Raw genomic sequence first — 17,575 nt, 5'->3', positions numbered from 1 at the left:
GGGGAAAACAACAAACCAGTAGATTTTAATCTGCGAGCGATTGCAAGAAAACCCAGGGAAAAAATAGGAAGGACTCTCTCCCCCCGCAGCATGAGAGAGACGCCGCTGGCCTGCCACTCAGACACGATTGCGGCACAGAGCAGTGTGGTTACTCGAGTTCATTGACTGCCAGTAACCTCCGCCTGCCTTGAGCTCAGCTGCTGCAAATCTAACACAGCTCCGGCAATGCCAGTGAGGGCATCCTTCTCGGCAAGGTTTGCTTTCTCTTCGTCTTCCTTTCAGCCAAGACCAGGGTCTGGTTGCTGGGGCCTGATCCCCCAGAAAGAAAGAGCACCCCCTCAAACCTTTCACAGAACAGTACCTATGGTTTTCTCTACCCCCTCCTTCCCCAGGGGCTCTGCACTAATCCAGACAAGGGTCTTTGCTTGCAGCTGGGGGAGTCTGCCATCAGTGCAACTCAGACGTTCTGCACGCATACTGCAGTGTGCAGGAATCACAATCTCGGATGAAGGGTTGAAGCTCAGCGGTTTTGCATGCAAAAAATTCCAGGTCCAGTCCTCAACATCTCCAGAGAGGGTCGGGAATTCTCCCTGCCTGAGAACATGGGTAGGCAAACTAAGGCCCGGGGGCCGGATCCGGCCCAATCGCCTTCTAGCCCATGGATGGTCTGGGAATCAGCATGTTTTTACATGAGTAGAATGTGTCCTTTTATTTAAAATTCATCTCTGGGTTATTTGTGGGGCATAGGAATTCGTTCTCCTCCCCCCTCAACCATGGGCCGGTCCACTGTCCCTCAGACCTTGTGAGGGGCTGGACTATATTTTGAAAAGAAAAGGGAAAAAATAATAATATTCCTATGCCCCACAAATAACCCAGAGACGCATTTTAAATAAAAGGACACATTCTACTCATGTAAAAACACGCTGATTCCTGAACCGTCTGCTGGCCAGATTTAGAAGGCGACTGGGCCGCATCCAGCCCACGGGCCTTAGGTTGCCTACCCCTGGCTTGAATCATAGAATTGTAGACTTGGAAAGGACCACAAGGGTCATCTAGTCCAACCCCCTGCAATGCAGGAATCCTTTGCCCAACATGGGGCTCGAACCCAGTGGTTAAGAGCGGTAGTCTCGTAATCTGGTGAACCGGGTTCGCTTCCCCGCTCCTCCACATGCAGCTGCTGGGTGACCTTGGGCCAGTCACACTTCTCTGAAGTCTCTCAGCCCCACTCACCTCACAGAGTGTTTGTTGTGGGGGAGGAAGGAAAAAGGAGATTGTTAGCCGCTTTGAGACTCCTTCGGGTAGTGATAAAGTGGGATATCAAATCCAATCCCTGAGATTGAGAGTCTTCTGCTCTACTGACTGAGCTGTCAGGGCGCAGTCAGTGGACTTCTCCTAGGAACGCAGGGACATGTCCTGATTCAAACCCATTGGCCCACCAAGTTCAATATTGCCTACACTAACTGGCAGCACCTCTCCAGGGTTTCAGACCAGGGAGTCTCTCCCAGTCCTAACCTGGAGTTGCCAGGGATTGAACCTGCGACCTTCTCCTTGCAAACCAGATGCTCTACCGCTGAGCTATGGCCTTTGCCCTAAAAAGTAACACAGCACAGCATGGACAAGGGGGGTCATACAACCGTCAAGGCAAGCACAGGCAAGCTTTTTACGCAAAACGCAAATTATTCCCACCAGCCTTCTCGCCTTAGGGATGGCATGCAGCAAGGGGTCAAATTTCTCCCAGATATCTTGACCCGGGCTAGGGGGAGAGAGGGGACCCAGCTGACGCTCAGCGTTTATCAGGGACAGTGGAGGAAGCTGCTTCTTCAAGGGCTCCACAAAGTCAATCCCAAGTAGGATTAACCTGGATCTGACTGGCTTAAGGCAGAGCCAAACTCCTTTGGGCTCAGCAGATAGAGAACTGGCCGCTGTCTATCAAGCCATCCCTTCCCTCTTCCCTAAAGCTGAAGCAATGGGATAAACAATCGGGGACAGGGAGGGGGGAACCACGGAGTGCAGGATTGCGCAAGCTGTGACCTGCCAAGCCAAAGGCAGCCTGTCACTGTCAGCCACTGGGGCAACTTCCTTACTGCTCTATTGTCTGCAGTCCTGGATGAGTGGCCAATCAAAGCCCTGGTTGGGGTACCGTGCGTGGCTAGCAAGCACATTTGATGGGGTCGCCTATGCAAGTTGCGCTAGTGGATAAGGATTAACAGGTGGTTCCCCAGAACGACATGCTTCTGAATAGAGTGCGCACACACATGCACACTTTGGGCACTTCCCTGGTGGTGCTACCCTGCTCTTTAGCACTGAATTGGAGTAAACGGCAACCGGGTTTTCCATTGATTGCTGTGTGTTCTGATTAAGCGCTATTGAGCAGGCTTTCGGGGGGGGGGATGGGGACAGCGGGGAAAAGACAAAACCGCTTGGACCTGTGCTTTTTAAGCATGGGACAAGCAGAAGTGTTGACGAATCCTCAGCGACAGACCATCTGCTTGGCATTCAGAAGATGCCAGCATGGCTGAAACCCTGGAAAGTCGCTGTCTGGTCTGCGTAGACAATACCGAGCTATATGGAACAATGGTCTGACTCTGGTTGCATTTGCCCCATACATTCAAAGCACAAGGCTTCACCCCCCCCCCAAAAAAAAAATCATGGGAACTACAGTTTGCCCTGTGGAACTTTGATTTCCACCCCACCCCCCTTGACAAACTACAGTGCGCAGGATTCTTTGGGAGAAATCATACGCTTTCAATGTACAGTGTGGATGTGACCTCCGTATAAGTCAGTATCCTATGCGCCCAACGATCCCTTCCTTGAGCTCAGCACCCTTTGGTGCTGCCCCATGCTGGCGTGCTCTCGACCTTATGCTTTCCCAAAGAAAACGCCTTTATTTGGGGGCTTTGCTTTCGGGGGGGGGGGCTGGTGATTGGCATTCCATGCAGAGGAGCTAATTAAGGCAGGCCACCACCTCCCACCTGCCATAACCCTCCCCCGGCTTTCTGCAGCACTGATTTATATGCGCGGAGCAACGGTGCCGCCTACGCAGGACGGGCTCCCCAGAGAGCTCAGAGAAAGAGAGGGAAAGATGCCCGTGGCTGGGGCAGGAAACAGATGCTAAATTTATCTCCTTATCGTCACGTGTTCCTGCCTGGCATCAAGGCCTCCGATCTTCGGGGAGACGGAGCAGAACAAGGCATGCCTTCAGGTGGGGAGTCCCCATCCCAGAGGCAGAATTGCTGCCTCTGGAACTTCATGGGATGTGGGACCTCTCTCCCCATGTGGGGTGTGCAAAAATACCAGAGCCCTGTGTAGGAACAGGGGTCAGGTGGATCAAAGGCTGGGGACCTGTAGCGCTCCATCTCTGTTCATGGAGGAGAAGGCTATCGGTGGCTGCTAGCCAGGGTGGCGATACTCTGCCTCCGTGGCCACTGGCAGAAATGCTTCTGAATACCAGTCAATGGGATGCTCAGGTCCTGCATGCAGGTTTCCCAGCACCCTTAACAGACTACAGCTCCCAGGATCCTTTGGGCAAAAGCCATAGCTTTGAAAGTGGCATCATGGTTCTTTAAATGTGTAATGGAGTGTAGCTTCTTTTAACAAGGCACACCAGGGATGGAATTCAGGGAACTCCTGCATGCAAAACAAGGGTCTCTGCTCCCCAAACGGTTGGCTAAATGGCAAAGGAGGAACAAGCTGATAGTTTTGGACTTGGACACATAATCATCTGGCTGAGTTTCCCAACCACTCTGGGTGGCTTCCAATCAAGTGTTAAAAACAATACACATGAGAACATTAGAAGAGATTTGTAGCAGGATCAAACCAAAGGGGCCATTTAGGAGAAGGGGGATGGCTCGGTGGTAGACCACCTGCCTTGTGCACAGAAGGTGCCATGTTCAATCCTCTGCATCTCCAGGCAGGTATGGGAAAGACCCTTCTCTGAATGCCTGGAGAGCTGCTGCCAGTCAGTGCAGGCAACACTGAGGTAGATGGACAAATGGTCTGATAGGCAGTGTCCTATGTTCCTCATAGAGCATCCCCCCCCCCATGGCCAACCATTGTGGCAAGCCCATAGGCAGAATATGAGCTCAACTGACCTCTCTAACAGTTGCTGATCATAGAATTGTAGCGTTAGAAGGGACCCCGAGGATCATCTAGTGACTAGATTCTAGTCCAACCCCTGCAAGGCAGGAACCCGGCCCACAGCCATCCCTGGCTGGGCTCGAACCACCAACCTCCCAGTTGACAGCCAGATGTGCTGACCCATTGTGCCACAGGAGGGCACAGTGCTTCTAATACGAGAGGCGATGCAGCCGCCATTGGTCATTATTGATAGCCTTACCCTCCATGAATTTGTCTAATTCCCCTTTAAAATTATCTAATCCCCCTTGAAAGCTATCCCACATTGACAGCCATCGCTACATCTTGGGGTAGCAAATTCTACAGCTTCCCTATGCGCTGAGAGAAGAAGGCCTTCGTCCTGAGTCTCCCATCCTTCGGTTTCATTGGATGGACCCCATTGGATTTTATCATCATCATCATCATCATCTCACCCTTCACCCTGAGGTCCCGGGTAGGTTAAAAGATGAAAAGCGCTATGCACTGAACCAGCCATTTCAGCTACTGGATAGGTTACAGTCCACCTCTATGATTTGATTTACTTAGTAGTAAGTCTCACTGAGTTCAGTGGGATTTATTCCCAAGTTAAATGTGCACAAGATGGCAGCTTTAATTGTCAACAACCTTGTTTACGAAAGCTAATATATACACTGGAGTTGGCAGGTAGGTGGTAGCTAAGGTCTTGTAAGGCTTGCTTGCAAGACCTTAGATTCAAGCTATCAAGCAAATCCATCAAAGTGTCTAAATTCTCTCATCACCTACCGGTACATTGCTGTCTCCTTTCCCAGAAAGCTGGGCAAGAGACGAGCGGGTTTTACAAGGGAGCATAATGCCTCTAATTGCTGTTGAACCTTCACAAAGATCTCCTTTCTCAGAGGGTTCCAAAAGTGAGCAGCTGTGCTTTTGCCAATTCCCCACCCACCTCACCATCCTCAGTTTCTAGTCCCTTCTCTTTCCATTGCACATAAGGAACCATCCCTTGATTTCAGAAGTTCAGGTGAAAGTGCTGGTGCTTATGTAGCCAAAAATGGCACCACCCATGCTCAACTGGTTTAAAGAAAAACCAAGATTTGAAAAAAAAGCAAACAAACCCACAATAAAACTATAGGGCAGGCATGTCCAAATCCGGCCCGCCAATCAGTTTAATCTGGCCCCTGTGGCAGTTTATTCCCTGGGGTAAAATCCTAAAAAATCCCCAAACAACCTCAAAAAGGTCAACGACTTTGGTCGGCCCCCACAGCCCTTCACTTCATCAAATCTGGCCCTCTTTGAAAAAAGTTTTGACAGGGAGAAAACCTCAAGGCAGGAACGCCAAAACAGCAGTTCAGTGAGGATTTAGCATGCTTGTTGGGCATGCAATGCTGGCTGACTTATGGGGCAGGGGGGTGGATAGAAGTGTCATGGAGCACAACTAATGGGAACACTCCATGCTGCAACATTTTGTTGCAGGTCTTCTTTCCTATATCACTCAAGCAAACACTGAAGCCTCCCAGTTTGCATTCAGGAAGAAAGAGAAGACAAGAAATATGTCCTAACTAGCCAGTAAGCAGGCCAGGCTGTTCCTGTGACTCAGAGGCAGATGTAGCTTAGTTTGGTACATTAGTCACAATCCTCCACACGCTTCTTCCCATTATATTCCTGCTTAAGAGGGATGCCAGCAAATCACATCTATGCACACGCATGCACACGTGCAGATGTGTGCATGTGTGCGCCTAGATGTTTGCACGCGCAGAGCCAGGCAGGGCCATGGAAGGAGAGACTTAGAGGAAAAGCAGCGGGCCCCGATTCACACGTGTGCACAAATGCCAGGAGAGAATCCTACCTCTCTTCCGCCACCAGGAGCCCTCCCGGACGGAATACGACAGGTCGGCAAACTCAATGTCCACAGCCGAGCGCTTGGGCAAGTGGGAGAACCGTTGGGCTTCCGTGATGTGGTTCTCCACCTTCTTCAGGTGGGTGGTCAGGAGGGGAGCATCCTGCGAGCCGGAATTGCACACCGTGTCCTCCAGGGCGATGGAGACGCATGCAGGGTCAAGGCTCTTCTCGGCCATCGCCACTGAACTGCAGAAAAAGGGATGGAGGCATCAGGAAGCTTTTGGGCTAGAAGTGTCTCACTCACTCACTCTCTTACGAAATCCAGAACATGAGCCCATAAGAGGAGCCTGGCTGCTGGATCAGGCCAATGGCCCATCGAGTCCAGCATCCTGTTCTCACAGTGGCCACTCAGATGCCCATGGGAAGCCCACAAGAAGGCCCTGAGTGCAACAGTGCTCTCCCCTAGCCGGCTATAAATATTTCACAGTAACAGCAAGGTAATGAATAAGTCTCTTGGGTTGGGTGCTTCCATGCTGTGTTGGTTAATTCTTGTTCCCACCTCCTGTTCTTAGATAGAGGACCTAACTCTTGACAGCTCTTCATCCCTGGATTCTACATCTAGATAAGAAGAATGTAGAAAAGAGGAAACTGAGAGGAGACATGATAGCCACCTTCAAATATCTCACATGGAAGAGGGAGTGAGCTTGTCTCCTCCTCCTCTGGAGGGTAGGACCCAAACTAATGGATTCAAGTTGCAAGAACGGAGATTCTGATTTTTTTCTTCAAAGTTGCCCAAGTTAGTGACCATTGCTGCCCCTTGTGGAAGCGACTTCCATAGTTTAAGCGTGGACAAAGGCTTCCTCCTGTCAGTCCAGCGTTCAGCTTCGCTGGATGTTCCTGACGTCTTTGTGACCAGAGATGGTGAAGACTGATTGCCTTGCACCCCTGAGCTATGGGCCATCTTTCCTCCCTGCACAGAGACACCTGCTTGCTCCTATGGCCTCCCCCGCCCGCCCCCCCATCCCTTGGAGCACCAGAGGTCTGAAAGCCAGCAGTCACTTACTTCGTGTTTCAATAATGCATAGGCCTCCTATTATTATTCCTTCTACTGCCTCCTGGGCCCAGCTCCTAGGCTGAGGCAGCAGAACAGAAATGGTCTCCTGCTCCCCATTGTGTCCCCAATTCCCCCCCTGACCCTGCCTCCAGGCATCATAATCTCCTCTCTGCAAACTAGGGAAAAGAACAAGAGGAGAGCGTCGGCCATTTTTTTTTGCAGAGAAATAACCAAGAGGGTATGCTGTGACCTACCAAAGGTCCCAAGGAAGTCTATAAGGTAAGGTAAAGGTATCCCTGCCCGTACGGGCCAGTCTTGCCAGACTCTAGGGTTGTGCGCTCATCTCACTCTATAGGCCGGGGGCCAGCGCTGTCCGGAGACACTTCCGGGTCACGTGGCCAGCGTGACAAGCTGCATCTGGCGAGCCAGCGCAGCACACGGAAACACCGTTTACCTTCCCGCTAGTAAGCGGTCCCTATTTATCTACTTGCACCCGAAGGTGCTTTCGAACTGCTAGGTTGGCAGGCGCTGGGACCGAACGACGGGAGTGCACCCCGCCGCGGGGATTCGAACCGCCGACCATGCGATCGGCAAGTCCTAGGCGCTGAGGTTTTACCCACAGCGCCACCTGCGTCCCGTTAAGGAAGTCCATAGCTCCCCCTTATCGCTTTGAAAACATCTTGCCCTCGACACAGAGGCAGGGCTTCTCCTAAATCAGGGTGGAAAACCTGAGACCCAAATGCAGCTATCCAGGCCTTTTCTCCTTTTCCCAGGCACAGCCCATCTTGACCTGACTTCACAGAACCCAGATAACAAACTGGCAAAGGGCAGGGCAAAAACTAGACAGCAGGCATTAAAAATATTCCAGTGATTCCATACCCTCCAACATTTCTCTGATGAAAATAGGGATGTCCCATTCCATACTGATAATTTTACTATATTTATACCCCACACATCTTACTGGGTTGCGCCAGCTACTCTGGGCAGCTTCCAACATATATAAGAACATAATGAAACATTAAACATTTCAAAAACAACTTCCCTATACAGGATTGCCGTCAGATAACTCCATACCCTCCAAAAATTATCCAATGAAAATAGGAACATCCTACCATACGCTCTAACATTTCTCCAGTGAAAAGAGGGACATCCTAAGGGAAGGTGGGACATTCCAGGATCAAATCAGAAACCGGGGTGGCTTTTCTAAATCAGGGACGTCCCTGGAAAATAGGAACACTTGGAGGGTCTGTGATTCAAAGCTTGGGGAAACATTCTTCTTCTTGTGGGCTTCTCCCAAGTGGGCTGGTGGAAGAGTAATGGAGCAGTCCATTACTCTTCCACCTGCATGCAATTTCTGGTCGCCTGTGGTGACCAAGTGAGCTGTTAGATATAAGGCTGGCATAAGGTGAAGAGCACAGCGATCATTCGTATTAGAGGCGGAGTGTTACGAAGGTGCACCTATTTTTTAGTCTTCAAAATTGATATACCGCTTAACCGGGGGGGGGGGATCTATAAGTGGTTTACAGAAAACGGCATAAAATATTCATTAAAACAGACTTTAAAGCAGCAAACACAATAAAATGATCGATATATAGATTAAAATCGACATTAACAAAATAAACAAACCTAGGCAATAAAGTTACATGTCTGGGTAGGCTTGCCTAAACCAAAAAGGGTTTTAGCAGGTGTCAAAATCAATGAAGCAAAGGCACTTGCCTAATCTCAATCGGCAGGGAGTTCCAAAGAGCTGGTGCTGCCACATTAAAGTACTGAGTTGATGTTGGTTGGCATCTGAGAACCACTGAGTGGAGGAGCCCCAGTCAACGCCCAGCCGCACAAGAGCAATTTGAGTGTGCGAATGGACCCAGGTGCCTGAAAGATCGTTCCATTGCCGGGCTGTTGTGCAATTGCGTCTGGAGTCTGCAAACGTATGACCAAAAGGCTCCCCAGCCTTCGCCCTTCGTTCCCACCACCCTTCCTGTTCCCTCCAGCACCTGAGAGAGATTTTGTAGATAAAGAAGAGGCAAAACCAGCCTCAAAGGAAAACTGTTGAACAATTCCCATAGATTGCAGCCACAGCAGAAAATCAAGCCTAGCCTGCGCCAACAGCCAGGCTCCATCCTTGCTATGAATCGAACGCAGAGCTGGCCGCTCAAATCCAGGGGCAAAGCAAGAAAGAAAAGGTGCCACAATGGAAGAAGCTGTAGTGCAGGAACAGGGTGCACTATGCAGCGGAGAAGGTGTGCAAGCAAGGCAGGCTAGGGTGGAACAGTCAGCTCTTACCATCAGCTCTCAAGGCAAAGCATCAAAAATGCTTGGCTGCAGGTAGGCAGGCCACAAGAACTGGCCTCCTCTCCCTGTTCTGGAAGCTTGCATTTCAAAACGGACCCTATGGGGTAATAATAAGCAGAGAGCTGGACAGGTTTCTGGGGAAGTGTGCACCCGTGGGTGGGCAGAAGAATGCTGGTGGGACCCTCCTCTTCCCCCTCCTCCTCCCCTCTGGGCTCAGCCCACTCTGCTCCCTTGCAATTCTTTAACCCACATTACTGATCACTGCAGTTTCCTGTGCAGTACGGAGGCACAGAGAAGTAAGCAGCCTCCTTTTTTGGGCTGTGCTGGCACCTGTCCTTGACACCAGAAGTGCCACAAGGCTCTGTCTATTTCTCCTAGGGTCCTTTTCCTTCCCTCCCCCACCAATAAATAAATAAATAAAACATAATCAAGATCTGCCCCCGGCCTCAATGCAAAAGCATCCATACCACAAACGCACATTTTTCTTAGTCTAAATATTCCTTAGAGGAGGGCAGAAATGCCACTGAAAGGGGGTGAGAGGTGTGGGTTGGTCTCCTAAAGACCCTCTCTCCCCACAGGTTTCAAACCACATGTGATCATGTTTCAGGGATTTCTTTTATTTCTGGTTAAGCCAGCAAATGGTGTTAAGATGCACTGCTTATTTGCAATCTGATCTCAGATCTATTCAAGAACAGGCCGGTTGGCCTTTTCCTGTAAATCTTGCCTGCTCTTTACTGAAAACTCATCAATTTCCCCACCCCGTGGAATCCCCAAACAGTACCCCCTAGAGGAGGGGCAGCTATGGATTTTGGACACCTCTTCCCAATTTTCCCTCTGCATTTGAGATATTTCACAAGTGAAGCCTGGCTCTTTGCATGGTTCCTGGGAAGACAAGTTCCACCAAGATCACTGGGGGCTTCCAAAAACATGCAAATGATCCGGTAGCGATAATCTTTAGATAATCCAAATATTGAAATCCCTTAAATACCCCCTCCCTTCAGGTGAAGTGATAGTTGGGAGTTGCAAGCCTCATTCCTCTAGTCAAATTTTCTTTTTAATGGCTTCCAGTTGAGGCAATTATTTGAAAACAAAACAAATGAAGTTATGAAGGCATCAGAATTGCTTGTCTTCCGGGTTTGGGTAGGATATTTTATATGTGCAAATAAATAATAATAATAATAATAATAATAATAATAATAATAATAATAACCCTTTTAAACCAGCTTAATGCAGCCATCATAATCACACATTTCCACCACCCCTTCCCACAATCTTCCAAAACTACAGGATGGGAAGTTGATGTTTGTTTGTGTGTGTTAGAGAGAGAGAGAGAGAGAGAGAGAGAGAGAGAAAGAAATTCTGGCAAATTAAAATGCACTCCCACCCCTGAAGCTCATCTCCGTCTTTCTTGATGCTACCAGAATGAATTCCCTTTCCAGGACTGAGAATTCAATCCTCATTCTCTTCTCTCCACCTGCCTCCCCAAATTTGCTGCATCCCAAAAGAGCATCCTGCAGAGAGGGCAACTCTTAGACCAACTCAGACCATAAATCCTCTCCCTGCCCCCCCCACATCAAACACACAAGGACCTTCTAACAGGAATGCCAAAAAGTTTGCTGCACTAGAGATGGGGGGCGGTGGCGGGGGGGGGGGAGGGAGGAAGAGCAGTCTCTCCACCTGCGCTATCCAAGAAGGACAGGCAAGCTGGTCCTCGATTTCACCTTGATTTCAAAATTTATTATTATTATTAATCTCCCCCCCCCAAAAAAAACCCTTCTTCCTTGCCCCACCTCCCCCCCTATAAGTGAGGGGGAGGGCTTCTCATGCACACACCCCAGTGCCACTGATCTCAGTGCCACACCAACATCAGCCTCAGTTCAAGCAATGCATGGGGGGGGGGCAGACACCCCCAGTAATAAAAGGGCTCGATTTTCAGCAGGGAAGAGGGAGGGGAGGGTGTCAAAAGATGCTGCCTACTTCATCTCCCCCCCCCCCCACACCTTAGTTCAGACTCACCTCGCTCTCTTCTCTCCCTTTTTATTGCTGGCTCAGCTCCCTCGCGTCTGGATGTGATGGACAGCAGGCTCCCCTTTTCTGCTGGGGTGCTCGGGGCTTTTGGGTCCTGCCTGCCGCCACCCCCCAAGCTGCAGACATGTGGGGTGGGTGGGTGGGTGCTGGCGTCTTCTTCTTCTCTCTTCCCCCCTCCCTCTTCTCTTTGCAGCAGCAGCGGTTTTGGAGACAAAAGGGAAAGGATGCTGAGGGATGGACGGAGGTCCTGGGCTCTCCTCTCTCTCTCTTCCCAAAGGATGCTCTGCTGCGATGGGCTGGGCAGGGCAAGGACCAGCCGGCTGCCAAGTAGTGACTGCAGAGCAGACCGAGAGAGGGCAGCTCTCAGCTCCTGCAGCCGTCCTTCTCCATCCTCTCAGAGGAAGGTGGTGGTGGGGCTGGGGCTTGGGGGGGGGGGGAGACGCCAGCCAGCCAGCCCCCTGCTCCCCACTTCTCCTCAGCCAAGCAGCAGCCCCCTAGCAGCCCCCCTGCCCCGGCTGATAGTGGGGAGGGCTCCTCTCTGCTCCATCAGCCCGACGCCGCCGGCTCCTCAGTCTCTCCAGGTTCATCCCCTCCTTGCTGAATGTCACAAGCACCAGCTAGCAGGGCGGGCCGGAGGTGGGGGGGAGAGAGGGAGGGATTGCTGGGCCGGGCTTTCCAGGCAGGTTTCTGCTTTCCCAGCCAGCATAACAGCTCCCTTAAAGGGACCAGCCGACTGTGCTCTTAAAAGTGGAGGGCTGGTGGAGGAAGAGGAGGAGGAGGAAGGAAAAAAGCATCATGCCAAGAACTGCAGCCCGGCAGGCCCCCGGGACACGCTCCCTCCTCGAGGGGGCGCTCCTGCTGCTCCCACAAAAACCCCAGCAAGCTGCTAGTTCTCTGCAGAGAGGGCTAGAACGTTTCCCCTTGCTTCCACTTTTAAAATAAGATAACAGCTCTTTTTTTTTTTTATAGCTTCTCATTGATTTAAATTATTTTCTGAATGTTTTTAACAGGTGGTTGGGGAAACCCAGCCAGATGGGTGGTATAAATAATAAAATTAATATTGTTGTTGTTATTATTCTTACTGATGGTTGGTATATTGTTATACTGGTGATTATATTGTTGGATGGCGTCTTGTATTTCTCCTCTGGCAACTCCTGCAGCCAAGATGATATCAGGTGTATTGCTTTCCTTTCCTTTGGACCACATCCGTCTTATCGTCTTATCATCTTGGTCATACACGCTGCCCAGGCTTGCCCTGGAAAGGTCAACTTTGATGCTGCTAATGCAGCAAAAACAATGCAGGAGCGAGTTACCAGTCTCTGCAGCCACAGCAGCAGCTGTGATTCTCCAAAAGTTTGACTTCATTGTCTCTAGAGAGAGAGGAGGATGCCCATTCTTTTTGTAAACTGCTTTGAGATTTGGTCCTCTTTTTTTCTTTTTCAAGACTCAGTATATACATTTTGTGAAATCAAACGAAATAAATGTGATATTATTTCTTACCCTCCCTTCACCATGAGGTGCCAGTGTGGATTAGAACCATTTAAAAATAAAATAAAATACAATATTAAAAACAGCGGTCAGCCCTAAAAGCTCCTAAAAGCAAGAAAAAACTCTCCAGTTGGCTGCAGTGATAGGGAAAATGTGGTTGGAATCCCAGCAGCCCTTGCAGCTAGCATGGCCAAGGGGGTGCTGGGAGTTGTAGTCCCACAACATTCTAGAGCAGGCATGTCCAAAGTCTGGCTCCTATTGCTGAAAGCAGGTAACCAGCAGGAATGCTTCAGCTCAGCCTTTGCACTGTTGACTGAACACCCCCTGCTGTGCAGATAATGGAGAACGCTCATAAATTGTATCCCTTCTGGCATCCTGACCAACTCTATTACGCTGGTGTAAACCCTGGTGCACCAGAAGCCCAGAATAGCAGCAAATAAAATCCACTCATATGTCAGCAACCGATAAGACTTGTCAACTAGTTCTTCCAAAGTCTTCCTAAATTATAAAGCTCCAAAATACAGGCCAAAAGAGAGCAGGTCTGGGAAGAGCGAGGCATACAATGGGCACCACCGGTGAAAAGGCCCTGCTCCATGTAGCTCCTGCCCTGTCATTTGATAGGGTGCCCACTTGTCCTCCTTCCTGACATGGAAGTTGCCAACAGCTGTTAATCAAGCAAGGAAGCACACAGGTCCCAGAGGACAGGATCACACTTCAAAACGACCTTGACAGATTAGAGAACTGGGCCAAAACAAACAAGATGAACTTTAACAGGGAGAAATGTAAAGTATTGCACTTGGGCAAAAAAAATGAGAGGCACAAATACAAGATGGGGGACACCTGGCTTGAGAGCAGTACATGTGAAAAGGATCTAGGAGTCTTGGTTGACCACAAACTTGACATGAGCCAACAGTGTGGCGCGGCAGCTAAAAAAGCCAATGCAATTCTGGGCTGCATCAATAGGAGTATAGCATCTAGATCAAGGGAAGTAATAGTGCCACTGTATTCTGCTCTGGTCAGACCTCACCTGGAGTACTGTGTCCAGTTCTGGGCACCACAGTTCAAGAAGGACACTGACAAACTGGAACGTGTCCAGAGGAGGGCAACCAAAATGGTCAAAGGCCTGGAAACGATGCCTTATGAGGAACGGCTAAGGGAGCTGGGCATGTTTAGCCTGGAGAAGAGGAGGTTAAGGGGTGATATGATAGCCATGTTCAAATATATAAAAGGATGTCACATAGAGGAGGGAGAAAGGTTGTTTTCTGCTGCTCCAGAGAAGTGGACACGGAGCAATGGATCCAAACTACAAGAAAGAAGATTCCACCTAAACATTAGGAAGAACTTCCTGACAGTAAGAGCTGTTCGACAGTGGAATTTGCTGCCAAGGAGTGTGGTGGAGTCTCCGTCTTTGGAGGTCTTTAAGCAGAGGCTTGACAGCCATATGTCAGGAGTGCTCTGATGGTGTTTCCTGCTTGGCAGGGGGTTGGACTCGATGGCCCTTGTGGTCTCTTCCAACTCTATGATTCTATGATTCTATGAGGTCACCTTTCTCACAGTCAGGTTGCCTATGTCCTGGCCAGGCCTGCGCCCAGTCTTGTTTTTGTACGATCTTGTTTGTCTTCAGTAACCAAAATTATATTATCAACATATACAAGCAAAAAATTGGTTTCCTTCATTTGCAAGGAATCATACAAAACAAAGTGGCACTAATAAAGAAAAGTTCCAGGGTGGCAACAGAAAGCAAACTAAAAATGCTTTTGCAGTTCATCAAAACTATCCAGGAAAATCAAGTTATAGGAAAACTGGTGCTATTAACAGTAATCCTTCTTGTTGGTTAATTGGTTTGGCAACTTCCATGCATATGACGTGTGATGTGATGCTAATTATTTCCCGCAAGAGTTAAATGATAACTAATCAGAGGCAGCTACAGTTGCAAATGGCAACAAAATATCTGTGAAAGGAAGAGGAGCAGGTTTGCAGGTAGAAATACTGTTTGTAATGAAGTGAGAGCAGTAGTTTACTTGCTCAAATTAACAAACAAGTTTTGAGAATTTAAATTCTAGATTAAAATTTATTACTTAATTGAGAAGGGGATTGTAACAAAAGCACTGGGGCCTAATTTGAATAGTAGAGTGCCTGGTATCTGGTGGGCAGACACTTGTTAGGAGAGCGATGAGATTCAGGTGAGGGTCAGATGCCTTGCCAATCCCAGCAGGTATATAACAGGAAGACCTGGCCTGCCCAGTATTATAAAAAGCTCAACAACTTTGGGGCAAAATCCTAAAAAAGACCCAACAACTTCAATCCTAAAAAAAGCTTTGCCAGCCCTCACGCATGTTCACTTCATCAAATCTGGCCCTCTTTGAAAAAAGTTTGGACACCACTGTTCTAGAGGAAGGCTGGACCATACGGTCCTTCGGTCAGATCCAATAAGGCAAGAATAAGGAACCCTTCAGGTGTTGCTGGACTACAGTTCCCATCAGCCTTTGCAGTCAGCGTGGCCAGTGCTTAGAGATGATGAGAACTGGACGACAACATCTGGAGGGGTCACAGGTCTCCTGTAACTGAACCTTAGGGGACACCACAAAAACCACTGAAACAGGAGGAAGTGCATCAGAGCATGCAAAGAGTTTGCCAAGCATCCACACATTTTGAATTAAAAGAGGCTTCTGAGCATTCATAGAAGAGTGGCCATTTCCTTCTACTAGTCTGCAGACTTGATCTTTAATGCACTTCCGTCATAAGGGTGGGAGAAATGTCTCCACTGGATTTCTGCCTCTTCCTAGGGGTGGGTGGTGGGTGGGGAAAGAAGCCCTTGCTAACACGTTATCAGGACTTCCCCCTTCTTCAAACCAAGTCTTCCTAAGGTAAAGGTAAAGGTACCGTACCTCTGACCATTAGGTCCAGTTGTGGCCGACTCTGGGGTTGCGGCGCTCATCTCTCTTTACTGGCCGAGGGAGCCGGCGTACAGTTTCCGGGTCATGTGGCTAGCATGACTAAGCCGCTTCTGGCGAACCAGAGCAGTGCACAGAAACGCCGTTTACCTTCCTGCTGGAGCGGTATCTATTAATCTACTTGCACTTTTGATGTGCTTTCGAACTGCTAGGTTGGCAGGAGCAGGGAGCTCTCCCTGTTGTGGGGAATCGAACCGCCAACTTTCTGATCGGCAAGTCCTAGGCTCTGTGGTTTAACCCACAGCGCCACCCGCATCCCGCAAGTCTTCCTAAACTAGCCTTAAACTGAGGTGTCACTTCACATTGTTTTTTTAGCTTCAAGTGAACAGTTGCGACTTCTTCTCTCAAACACACGCTTCTCATGGGACTGACAGCATCTCTTCAGGGTTTCAGTCAGGAGCCTCTTCAAAGCCCTACCTGGCGATGCCAAGAATTGAACCTGCGGCCTTCTGCATGCAATGCAGATGCTCCCCCACTGACCTATGGCCCTTCCCTTAAGTTTGTTCCTATGGGCAGGTGGCTGGGCCACCTGTCATTTCCTGACTCCACCTGCAGCTCTATGAGTTTCTCATCTTAATGGAGTATTTCCACACAGGGCCATTATGCTAGGAACATAAAAGACCCAATGCACAAATTTGCATCACATTTCCACTTGCTAATTTACATAGTAACTGAGCAAATTAAGACAATGAGTTTCGGAGGTCTAACTGTCACTGTGCTTTGCAGAATATCTAGTTCTTACAATTTCCCCCCTAAGTTTTATTTTTAATGGGGTGGCAAATTTAAGTCGCACAGTTAAAGCTGGTTTGGCGTCCTTGCTTAACAAATCCACTCTCACCTCACACCCCAAAATTGGACTTTTTGCAAGGAAGATGACAGGAAAATGCCCTGGGAAACATGGGATACAGTTACTTGATGCAACATCATCTAACTTTCTCACAAACAAATCAGTGGTGGTGGACTTTGGGGCCTCAGATTTCGGCGGGGCCCTGTGTGACACCAAAGTTCACCATCCCCTTGCCCCTCGCCTTCCAGTCTACATCACAGCTGAGATGTCCTCCTGCGGCACCACCGCTCCGCGCCCCCTAAATCCACCTCTGAAATCAGGATGAATGCTCAATAATTAGCTGGCGGTCGCCTAACCCCCTTTGCAGACTTGCTCAACAAACAGGTCACTTGAAAGCAACCTTAGTGTTTACTCTCAAATAGTCATGTTTCCCTTACTCCCGTTTTACAGAACATCTGCATGACGTCATCATCAAATTGTTGTCCTCCTGTTTTCTCAGGCTGCAGACGATATGACTTTGGGGGAGAATCAGGAGTGCTACCTGTGCAGGTGAAGTTTGCCTTAGCGCAACTTTCCCACCTTTCTGAAGAGGAATGGCTTTGAATGTATGCAGTGACATATTATGAATGTTAACCCGCCACAACACCCTCAGGACTATATTACCATGCTGGTCACAGCCATTGCCACTGCATTTTTACTCTTCTTTTAATTTTCACTTTCTCGTGTGATACTTTTGCAATAGTCTTTAACAGGGCATCCCTGAATGGGTGACATCAAAGGGCAGCGGAGATCCCTTTGGGGTCATGTTGAAGGTGCCTCCTGCTATTGTTGTGTTTTGTTATTTCTGTGGGTATTGTGGGTGCTCCCTGATGATAGCAGAGGGAGCTCCAGGAATCATGGAATTGTAGCATTGGAAGGGATCCTGAGGATCATCTAGTCCAACCCCCTGCAGTGCAAGGCAGGAATGTGCACCTGTGCCATACGGGGATCGAACCTGCAAGCTTGGTGTCATCAGCACCACGCTCTAACCAACTGAGCTGTGGG

The 17,575-nt window shown here is 49.2% G+C and overlaps 1 protein-coding gene across 3 annotated transcripts in view; it reads right to left on the bottom strand.

Moving 5' to 3' along the window:
• The window catches only part of ABCG4 (ATP binding cassette subfamily G member 4), a 44,719-nt gene extending 32,667 nt beyond the window's left edge, over positions 1-12,052 (bottom strand). For 2 of the 3 annotated variants that reach the window (XM_028707849.2, XM_028707850.2), the window contains exons 1-2: positions 11,291-12,052; positions 5,936-6,174 (exon numbers count right to left, since the gene is read on the bottom strand). In XM_028707849.2, the coding sequence (XP_028563682.1) occupies positions 5,936-6,164 (229 nt within the window). In that variant the 5' untranslated portion in view covers positions 6,165-6,174; positions 11,291-12,052. The remainder of the gene's footprint in view (positions 1-5,935; positions 6,175-11,290) is intronic. The other variant, XM_028707848.2, reaches the window with a different exon arrangement.
• Between the last annotated feature and the right edge of the window lie 5,523 nt (positions 12,053-17,575).

Source organism: Podarcis muralis, chromosome 15 (assembly GCF_964188315.1).
Source record: "Podarcis muralis chromosome 15, rPodMur119.hap1.1, whole genome shotgun sequence".
NCBI classification, from domain to species: Eukaryota; Metazoa; Chordata; class Lepidosauria; order Squamata; family Lacertidae; genus Podarcis; species Podarcis muralis.
The sequence above is the reverse complement of the archived record's forward strand: the minus strand, read 5'-3'. Positions and strand labels throughout refer to the sequence as shown.